The 10,995-nt window shown below is 48.1% G+C and overlaps 1 protein-coding gene across 2 annotated transcripts; it reads left to right on the forward strand.

Moving 5' to 3' along the window:
- The first annotated feature begins 73 nt into the window (after window positions 1-73).
- On the forward strand, window positions 74-10,098 carry Chrnb1 (cholinergic receptor nicotinic beta 1 subunit). 2 transcript variants are annotated; one of them, XM_003466257.5, is made up of 11 exons: window positions 74-233; window positions 320-459; window positions 1,095-1,139; window positions 2,087-2,196; window positions 2,323-2,431; window positions 2,820-2,967; window positions 3,217-3,426; window positions 7,456-7,679; window positions 8,373-8,545; window positions 8,899-9,049; window positions 9,330-10,098. In XM_003466257.5, the coding sequence occupies exons 1-11, from the start codon at window positions 176-178 to the stop codon at window positions 9,468-9,470; spliced, it is 1,509 nt and encodes a 502-aa protein (XP_003466305.1). In that variant the 5' UTR covers window positions 74-175; the 3' UTR covers window positions 9,471-10,098. The 2 variants fall into 2 exon arrangements, with proteins under 2 accessions (XP_003466305.1, XP_005002169.1); XM_005002112.4 differs by lacking the exons at window positions 74-233; window positions 320-459 and adding an exon at window positions 615-731.
- The last annotated feature ends 897 nt before the right edge of the window (window positions 10,099-10,995 follow it).

Below are 10,995 nucleotides of genomic sequence, written 5' to 3' on the forward strand. Positions count from 1 at the left end.
TGCTTGGCGGGCGACGCAGTTGCCGGGGGCGGGACCAAGTCGCGGAGGCGGGGCGGGTGGGCTGGCGGCTGCCCCCCAGACAACAGGTGCACATTCCCGGGCGCCTTGTCACTTCCCCTGTGCTGGTGGCCCCGGAGTCTCTCGGAGTGAACTCACCGAGCCACGCGGCCAAGCTATGGCCCCAGGGGCACTACTGCTGCTTCTGGGGGTCCTGGGGGCGCTGATCGCCCCAGGTAAGTCAGTTCAGGCCCCGCAGAGGAGTACTAGGGCGACAGTTGAGGCAGGCATCTGGGCTTCACTTAATGCTCTCCTCCCACAGGCGCCCAAGGCTCGGAGGCGGAGGGCAGACTCCGCGAGAAACTTTTCTCGGGCTATGATAGCTCGGTGCGGCCGGCGCGGGAGGTGGGAGACCGCGTCAGGGTTGGCATTGGGCTCAGCCTGGCACAGCTCATCAGCCTGGTGAGGGCGCTCGCCGGGGTTGAGTTCAGGCAGCAGGACCGCCGGAGGCGGGGCTTTACGCGGGGCGGGGCGGGGCCGACCGTCAGTCAGGTTGAGGGCGGGGCCTGGCGCAAGGTCGGGTTGAGTGTTGGGCCAGCCTCTAGCGGTGATTGGATAGAAGTCAAACCAATGAAAGAGTCCGTGGGCGTGGCCCGCAGCGGATCCAGGTGGGATGATGCCCCTGCCTGGGGACAGGTCCTGAAATGGAACTGGGCCGAGAGACGGACCTTTAGGTAGGGACGCACAAATTCTGATAGGGTGGGGCGGGATCTGGTGCCCAACCAGTAAATAAATAGCGGCTAAGGGAGATGCGGAGTTGGAGGGATTATGAGCTGTGGGCGGGGTGCAAGGCAGTAGGCCGGACAGTAGCCAGGCTGGCACCTAAATAGACTGAGAACGTCGACAGCAGGAAGGCTTGTTGCCTAGGTAGATCGGGCAGGGACTTAAACTGATGCACCTTCTAGAAGTAGGGGCTTGGACCCAGATAGTGGGCCTCAGGCAAAGGGGGTGGGGTCTTCAGAGAGCGGCAGAGCTGCAGAGCCCCTCATTTCTCGCCATCTCACTCTGCCTTTACTCTTTAAACTTTTCCCTTTTAGAACGAGAAGGATGAAGAAATGAGCACTAAGGTGTACTTAGACCTGGTATGGAGAACCGGTGGGGTGGGGGAAGGGCATCCCTCCGCCTTTACCGTCTCCTTGAATAAACCAGGCCCGGTAACTTATTCCTGTCATTCCAGCCCTCTGGGAAGTTGAGGCAGGAGGGTCAAAAATTTGAGCTCAGACGGATTTAGCCAGACTCTGTCTAAACAAGCAGATAGATAGACAGATAGATTTTAAAAAACCGAGGGATGTAGGTCAGGCCAAAGGTCCTGGGTTCAATCTCCAGTATGGGGTGGAGGGGGGTATTTTTTTTTTTTAAGACAAGGTGTCTCTGGGGCTGGGGATTTAGCTCAGCGGCATAAGCACCTGCCTTGCAAGCAGGCGGTTGTGATTTTGTTCCCCAGTACCGGAAAAAAAAAAAAAAAAAGAAAAAAGAAAAAAAGAAAGAAAGCAAGAGAGAAAGAAAGAAAAAAGACAAGGTGTCTCTATAGAGTTTAGGCTGGCCTTCCGCCCACCATGTAGTCCAGGCTGGCCTTGAACTCACGGCAGTCCACCTGCCTCAGCCTTGTGAATGCTGAGATTACAGCCATGTGTTACCACGCTTGGCGAGGAGGGATATTTCTTCAATAAGGGTCTCGGAAAACATGTTTATAATTGAAACAGAAGCTTCAGGCAACAATATGGGAGTTGCTCTACATGCATTTTTCATTGTAATTTTTTGAAATTGGTTAGGGGCCACTAATTAGACTCACCGTCCACGAAAGTGGAGGATTGCAGTTTGAAAACCCGTTAGAGGCTAGCTAGTGCAACTCTCCATGTTTACAGACTATACAATTGGGGCCCAGGAAGGGGGCGGGCGTGAGATGAATTAGTTGATGTGGATCCCAGCAAGCAAAAAGGCGCCTTGACGCCAGAGCCCATGCCTGTGCTGGCCCCGTCTCTTGCACTCCTTTCCAGGGCCTTGAGCCTCTGGGCCTCTACTTCCGTAGGAATGGACAGACTACAGGCTGAGCTGGGACCCCGCGGAGCACGAGGGCATCGATGCGCTGCGCATCACCGCGGAATCTGTGTGGCTCCCTGACGTAGTGCTACTCAACAAGTAGGATCTTTACTACGATGAGAGGGTGGGCCCTGAGGGCGTGGTTGCGAGGGGGCCTGGTGTGGGTGGGGCGGAGCCTTCGGAGGAATAGTCCTGATCTCAGGTGTGAGGACCCCTTCCCTGCAGCAATGATGGAAATTTTGACGTGGCTCTGGACATTAACGTCGTGGTGTCTTCTGATGGCTCCGTGCGCTGGCAGCCCCCAGGTCTCTATCGAAGCAGCTGCAGCATCCAGGTTCTTGAGCCCCTCCCTGAGAAGCTCAAGGAGCTTAGAAACCCTCTCTCTCCTACACACCTTGATTCCTGGGCGACTCCCATCCCGCCCCCACCATTCCTTGTGGCCTCATTTCTCGTTTGTCCGCCTTGTTTTCTTTTCCCTTAAGTGTCCAATTCTCGGTATATTTTCTTTAACATTCATTCTTCCTCATGACCCTTCTCCATTTCCCAAATGGCTTCCCTTGATAACCCTCCTCTAGTTCCTCCATGACCAACCTGCCCTGTGGCCTTCCTGGTGCTCTCTGTCTCCTTGATGCCCCTTAACCTGTGATCTCCCTGATGACTCCCAAACTCCCTCAGCCTTGGCCTGTTCTCTGGCAACTGGCATGACTACCTTCTCTGTCCAGGTCACTTATTTCCCCTTCGACTGGCAGAACTGCACCATGGTGTTCAGTTCCTACAGCTATGACAGCTCAGAGGTCAGCCTGCATACAGGCCTAGGTCCTGACAGGCAGGATCGGCAGGAAATCTATATTCATGAAGGAACCTTCATTGGTGAGTGGACATGGCTTCCACAGCCGCAGGCTTTCTGATTTCCAGTTTCTAAGGAGGTAAATAGACTCTGCCTGTGCTGCCCAGTCTAAGCCTGTGGAGTCAGCAAGACAGGGATGACTGTCAACTTTCTGGACATGGAAATGAGACTTGACGAAGTTTACTAGACATGGACTGCCCAGCAGAGTGGGACAGAGCTGGTATTGATGAGGATAGCTTGCACACAGGTGTCCACTTCTTCTTTCCCGCCAGAAAATGGCCAGTGGGAGATTATCCATAAGCCTTCTCGACTAATCCAGCCCTCAGCAGACCCCAAGGGAGGCAGGGAAGGACAGCGTCAGGAAGTCACCTTCTACCTCATCATCCGCCGAAAGCCTCTCTTCTACCTGGTCAACGTCATTGCCCCATGCATCCTCATCACCCTCCTGGCCATCTTTGTCTTCTACCTGCCACCAGATGCAGGTAAGGAGGAGGGGACCCCAGCCCTCTCACTGTTAGCTCAGCTTTTTTTTTTTTTTTTTTTGTCTTTTTGAGACAGGGTCTCGCTATGTAGTTCAGGTTGGCCTTGAGCTCACTTTGTAGCCCAGGCTGGTCTCGAACTCGCAACCATCTTTCTACCTCAGCCTCTGGAGTGCTGGGATTACAGGCATGAGCCACCTCGCCCAGCTTCAGCTTTTTTTTTTTGAACTCTTGACCTTGTGCTTGCCAGCCGGGTGCTTATACCACTGTGCTAAATCCTCAGCCCCTCTCTTTAGCCTTAATCTAGATGCTTTGCCTGCCAACCTAAGCAATTACGAATTGGACTTCGACAAGCCTGTGTCTTCTCTCCCACCAGTTACAGCTAACTTGAGGCTCTACATCTCCTCTGCTTCTGGCTTCCTTCACCTAGCGGTGTCAGAGGAGTTTCCCCCCCTCAGCCATGGAATTTCTACTACTCTGACCAACAAATTCCAGGCTGAGCCAGCTCCCCTTCTCCCACTCCTTAGATAGCCTTTAGCACCTTAACTTTCTGTTTCCGTGGGAAATAATTGTCAACACTTCTCCAGGAGGAATTATAATGCAGTAACAGAGGAACCATGGGCAAATTCCTTAATTTTTGTGTATATCAGTTTCCTGATCTGGGAATGGAGATAATTACCATCTCTACTATATATAGCATTATTTTGAGGATTGACTGAATTAATAAATCTATCCTTGGTACCCAGTAAGTTCTATATAAGTGTGTTTTTGTTTTATACTAGTTTTTGTTTTTTACTATTTTTGAGCACTTGCTATAAGTAATATAATTAATGTTACATGTATTAACTCAATTCTAAACTTTATAATAACTGTTCAAGTGTTAATTTTTTATTCCCATTTTATAACATAAAATAAAGAGACAGAGAGTATAAATTATTTGTTTGGCATCACACAGAAAGTGGCGGTGTTATTATTCTGACTCTGGTCAGTGCCAAACTGATTCAGGACCTGATATTCCTAACTCTGTTTTTTTGTTTTATTTTACATTATGTGTGTGTGTGTGTGTGTGTGTGTGTGTGTGTGTGTGTGTGTGTTTGAGAAAGGGTTTCATTATGTATTTCAGGCTGGCTTTGAACTCATTATGTGGTCCAGGCTGGCCTCAAACTTAGTCAATCCTCCTGCCTCAGCCTCTGAAGTGCTGGGATTACAGGCATGGCCACCAATCCTGGTTTGTATTCTGTTTCATTTCTTGATCCTTCAAATTATTTTACTAGCCAGGTGTGGTGGTACATGGCTCTCGTACTAGCAATTGGAAGACCACAACTGGGTGCTGCTGCAAGCTGGAGGCCAGTAAGACCCCGTCTCAAAAAACTAAACAACAACAAAAATTGTTGTATTATTCCTGAAATAGCTACGGAAGTCGGGTAGTCCCTTCATTTGTGCAACTGTATTTGTTGAATTGTACTATAATGTGTTAGGCACTGATAATACATCAGTGAATTAAAACAAAATCCCTGATCTCTAGGAGTTTACATTCTCGTTGAGAATAACTTAATAAATAAATAAATAAGTAAATAAGCCTATTATGTAGTATTTTAAAAGAGCAACTTTTGGCTGGAGATTTAGCTCAGTGGCATAAGTGCCTGCTGGGCAAGTGTAGTTTGATCCCTTGTGAGTTTGGTCCCTGGTGTCAAAAAGTTAAAATAAAATAAAATAGCAAGTTCTAAACAAAAAAATAAAGTAAAAGAGGGGAGGTAAGAAGTCAAAATGGGAATAGAGATTGCAATTTAAAAACGGGATGTCAGGAGCCAGGTGTGGTAGACACACCTGTAATACCAGCACTCTGGGAAGTTGAAGCCAGAGGATCAAAAGTTCAAACCCAACCTGGTTTACTTAATGATTTAATGAGACCTTGTCACAAACCAAAAATAGGGCCGGGGTAAGGTCCTGAGTTCAATTCCTAGTACTGCAAAAATAAACAAATGACAAATAAATGAAAATAGCATTGTTGGGGCTGGGGATTTAGCTCAGTGGCATAAGCACCTGCCTTGCAAGCAGGCGGTCATGAGTTCGATCCCCGGTACCGATTAAAGAAAAATAGCATTGGCCATGGTGGTACATACCAATAACCCCAACACTTGGGAGGCTGAAGCAGGAGGACTGCTGTGAGTCTGAGGCCAGCCTGGGTTACGTAGTGAGTTCAGGGCCAGTCTGAACTGTATAGTAAGACCCTGTCTCCAAGACAAAGAAAGAAAGGAAAATAGGATGACAGGACGGAGGGTGTAACTCAGGGAGGGTTGAGTTTCCTACTATGTGAGAGTCCCCAGGCTTGGTCTCCAGCACCACAAATAAGTAAAAAATAAATGAAATTTAAAAATAAAATGTCAGCAGCATCTCATTGAGAGGGGATTTTTGACTTGAAGAGGGCAAGAGAATGCTCTGGTGGGTCCCTGGGGGAAGAATGTGAAAGCAGATGCCATAGTGAGAGGGTGTCTTGTTTAAGAAACGTGGAGGAGCCTGGCATGCTAATGCGCACCTGTAGTCCTGGCACTCTGAGGCTGAGGCAGGAGGATCATAAGTTTAAGCCCAGCATGAGCAGCTTAGTGACTTAGTGAAAAATAAAGATAGAGAGCTGGGAATGTAGCTCGGTGTGAAGGCACTGGTTTAACCCCCTGTACCACACACCCACACACACACACACACACACACACACACACAAAAAATATGCAGGAAGGAAAATAAAACAAACCAAGGGAAAGGCCAGTGTAACTAAATCAAGTAGGGAAGCAGGAAAACAGAAGATGCACTCAAGGGTAATAGAAAGTGGTGTGGCCGTAATAATGACTTAGTTAGAAAGAGGAATGATCTATCTTATGCATATTTCAAGAAGATCAGGGTGCTGAGAATAGCTAGCAGTAGTTAGGAAGCCTTTACAATTCAGGCCTGAAATGATAGTGGTTGGGAACAGAATGGAAGATGTGATGTCATCAGTTTTAGAGCCAATAGAGTTTGCTATGGGATGGGGGTAGGGGAAGCAGGAGAGAGGGAGAGACAGACAGACAGACAGACTGGAGTTAGAACAATTTGATAGAGTCTGTCCTTTTTTGTGTGTTTTGCTTTTTGTTTTGTTTTGTTGAGGCAGGGTCGCACTATATAGTTCAGGCTGGTCTTGAACTCACACTGTATAGCCCAGGCTGGTCTCAAACTTGCAGCAATCTTTCTGCTTCAGCCTCCCAAGTGCTGAGATTTTAAGCATGCACCACTACACCTGACTTGATAGAATTTGTCTTGAGCCACAGGAAAGTTGGAGTTTCCACCTATGATGGAGAAAACTCTGGAAGAGCAATTTGGTGATGAATTAGGCTTTGGACATGTTAAATTTAAATTGTCTATTGGAGGCTGGGGATTTAGCTCAGCGGCATAAGCGCCTGCCTTGCAAGCAGGCAGTCGTGAGTTCGATCCCCGGTACTGATAAAAAGGAAAAAGACAAAAAAAAAATTGTCTATTGGAAATCCAAGTGGAAAGGTGGATAGTTATTTGAATGTGAGCCTGGAGTTCAGGAGGGAAGTCTAGGCTGGAAGAGTAAATGTGGCAGTGATTTGAGAGGAGATAGCTGTTCCAAAACCTTATCTTTGCCAGGCATTGTGGCATATGCTTGTAATCCCAGCACTCAGGAGGCTGAGACAGGAGAATTGCCCTGAGTTCAAGGACAACCTGGACTATATCGTAAGTTTAAGGATAGCCTGAACTATATAGTGAGACCCTGTTTAAAAACCAAAAACAAAGGGGCTGGGAATTTAGCTCAGCGGCATAAGCACCTGCCTTGCAAGCAGGCGGTCGTGAGTTCGATCCCTGGTACTGATAAAAATGAAAAAGACAAAAAAACAAAAACAAAAACAAAAACAAATCCAAACAAGAAAATCCCCACAATCCTCCATCTGTGAGTCAGCTGGAAACGTGGTCACTGATAAAGCCGTAGAGATTTACTTGTGAGAAGGCCTAATTCTTCTGTCTTCTCCTCTGCTCTTCAAGGAGAGAAGATGGGGCTCTCAATCTTTGCCTTGCTGACCCTTACTGTGTTCCTGCTGCTTCTGGCGGACAAAGTGCCTGAGACTTCCCTGTCGGTCCCCATCATTATTAAATATCTCATGTTTACCATGATCCTGGTCACCTTCTCAGTCATCCTTAGTGTGGTGGTCCTCAACCTGCATCACCGCTCACCCCACACCCACCAAATGCCACTTTGGGTCCGTCAGGTAAGAGGGTTCTCCTCCGCGCTGTAATAATTCCCAATCCTAGTCCTGGGCTTTTTTCCAGATATTGCTCCTCCTTCCCACCAACCCCAACTTGCTGTTTACAGACCTATAGAACCATAGCTACCAAGCAGAGTGTTGAAGAGCTCAAACCTGTTGGCTATTGAAACACTGCACAATAAATTTTATTCTCTCCTTTATCATTTTACATCTCATACTCTATCAATACTGCTCATCTTTGATTCTAAGAACATATTCTTGGGCATAGGGACTCTCAGGGTGGAAGGCCTCAGCACTTCTCAGAAGCCTCCCAACCCACTAGGAGCTCTTAAGCCAGTGGTGAGGTACACCAATAGTCCCAGCACTTTTTTGGAGGCTGAATCTGGGGAACTGAAAATTGGAGCTCAGCCTGGGTAACTTAGTGAGATCCTCTCTCAAAATAAAAAATAAAGGAGTGGAGGGCTGGGGATGTAGCTTGGTAGACAGACCTGGGTTCAACCCCCAATACCACACAAGTGCACATATGCCCCCACACCTCCAATAAGGCTTCAGGGTTGCATTTTCTTGTCTGTGTAGCTCTGTCAGACCCTGTGCACACATATGCCAAAGTGGCATGTGGAGTGGCTGCGGTTGGCTGCTTCTCTTGTATTATTAATGCCTGACAGTCCTTTCTAATATGCATCTTCTACTCTGCAGATCTTCATCCACAAGCTCCCACTCTACCTGGGTCTGAAGAGACCCAAACCTGAGAGAGACCATCTACCGGAGCCCCCTCACTCTTTTTCTCCAGGAAGTGGCTGGGGTCGGGGAACAGATGAATATTTCATTCGGAAGCCGCCATGTAATTTTCTCTTCCCCAAGCCCAACAGGTAGGGCCTATACCCATCACCCACAAGAAAGTGAGCGGGAACTACAGTCCCCAGAAGACTGTGCGGAAGTTGGTCGCGCATGCTTACGGAGGATGTTGTGGTTGAGCATCATGGGAAGTGTATTTTTTTCAGTTGCTTGCTTTGAGAGAAGGTGGCAATGACAATTTAGACGGGTGGATGGAGTTGTGCGGAAGGATGGATAGACCGCCGCTGGCGGGGAGACCCTGAAGGACCCTCTCTGGTTTTGGAAAATGGCAGGTTGTTGAAAGAGGCTGTTGAAATGTGGCCTAGATAACTGGAGCGGACTGTCCTGTCTTTGTGGCCGCGGTTGTGGTCAGCCATGCCTTTTCCAGGTTCCAGCCTGAACCGTCTGCCCCGGACCTGCGACGATTTATCGATGGTCCGAACCGAGCAGTGGTGGGACTGCCTCCCGAGCTACGCGAGGTTGTTTCCTCGATCAGCTACATCGCTCGACAGCTGCAGGAACAGGAGGACTATGATGCAGTAAGTCAGATGAGGGTGGAGCAGGGCCGGCCCTAGGTGATTTGGCTCCACTCCCTACGTGCAGGTTCCGCCCCTAGCACCAACTCCGCTTCTGATTGGAGGTTTGTCCTTGTGGTCCCGCCCCCTACATTCCGACTGAATGTGTAGCTTACAAAGCCCGAGTTGCACTCTCCTTTTACACTGTCCCGGGGTAGAAAACCGCAGCGGGGTACAGAGCTGTGGGAGTGGGCTCCCGTGCGGTCAGGGCCTGGCCTCAGGAGATTCCTCTGCCTGATCCCAGCTGAAGGAGGATTGGCAGTTTGTGGCTATGGTAGTGGATCGCCTCTTCCTGTGGACCTTCATCATCTTCACGAGCGTCGGGACCCTTGTCATCTTCCTAGACGCCACCTACCACTTGCCCCCTCCCGATCCCTTTCCTTGAAGCCTGGAGAGCCAAGTTCCCAGTCCCCGGCCAGCGGCCAGCGGAAGCAAGAGTTTGGTCCCATCCCTCTCTGCCTTCACTAGGAATCCAACCCTATTATTTTGCCTCTGGAGGCTGGGCAGGGTCCCTTGGACCCACCTGATGTGTATGTCAGCTATTTACTGTCTGTGGTATCCAGGAGGCTCCTTTGGATATTGACAGCTGCATGCCTAGAGATAGAACAAACAGCATAACTAGACTGTAAGCTTTATGAAGGCAGCATATGCCTTTTTCATTGTCATGTCCCAATTCCTGGCAGGGTTCCTGAACCCACAGCAAGTGCTGAACATTTGTTAAACCCAGAGGGGAGAGATTTCTGGAAGGAAATACACCAATTAATAGTGCCTACATTTGCATGTTGGGACTAGCCTTTTTTTCTTTTTTTAACTTTTCCATAATTATTTGTAATGAGTACTACATTTAGGATGGAGAGAAAAAGGGTTTTCTCAAAAGCTGTATTTGCAATGTGAACAAATAATTTAAAGACTCCCAATTTCCACCTTTCGTGCTCAAACTACCAAACTGCTCTGTATCTGTTTCCACATCTGTAAAATGAAGCTAATAAAAGTATATGCCCTATAGTATACTATATATATATATATATATATATATATATATATATATTACTAATGGGTGCATTTTGGTTGGCCCACGTTGTAGGTCTGTACAATGTCACATTTCAGTTATCCTATTGGTTATGAGGGCGCTTGCATGTAATCCCAACAGTCAAGAGGCTAAGGCAGAAGGATCACCATGAGTTTGAGGCCAGCCTGGGCTATACTTGAGTTCAAGGCCAGTTTCAAAAAAAAATTTTTTTTATATACTTCACTGAGACATTTGGATTTCTGGTTTCTTGTGAAAAAAAAAAAAAAACTATAATAATACCTGAAGTGATGGCCAGGGATTTAGCTCAGCAGCATAAGCACCTGCCTAGCAAGCATGAGGTTGAGTTCGATCCCCAGTACCAAAAAACCCCCAAAACAAAAAATACCTGGAGTGATTCTGTTGGCAGCAACTTACTGATTAGTGACTGCCTGCTGTGCCAAAGTTCCACAAAGCTCCCATCCACCTAACAAACTTCATCTTACCTGTCCTTCTTCAGTAACACTAGAAAAGATAGAGAAGGGAAGGGTGGGAAGAGATGAAGCCATTGGGAAGGTGAAGAGCGGGAAAAGTTTGTCTCTTGTGGCCATCATACCTTCTGTGCTCTAGTTTGCTTTCACGTAGGAAAAGGGTTGGACCTGGTTTAAAACAAAAGTGTCCAAGTATACCGATCTGGTACCTCGGGCTGTACACGGAAGGCTGTGTAAGGTGGACTGAGTTAATGCTTCTTCCTGGAGGTCAGATGAAAGTCAGCTGGGACCTCGTGGCCATCACACCTGGTGAGGCACCTGATCACCAAGCCTCCCACCTGCTCAGCTCCTGAGAGGGAATCGGACTACAATTCCCAGGGTCCCTGTGGGACAAGGACACGACATCTTTCCCC

Source organism: Cavia porcellus, unplaced genomic scaffold (genome assembly GCF_034190915.1).
Source record: "Cavia porcellus strain 051 isolate PalLab524CR breed Dunkin Hartley unplaced genomic scaffold, mCavPor4.1 scaffold_32, whole genome shotgun sequence".
NCBI classification, from domain to species: domain Eukaryota; kingdom Metazoa; phylum Chordata; class Mammalia; order Rodentia; family Caviidae; genus Cavia; species Cavia porcellus.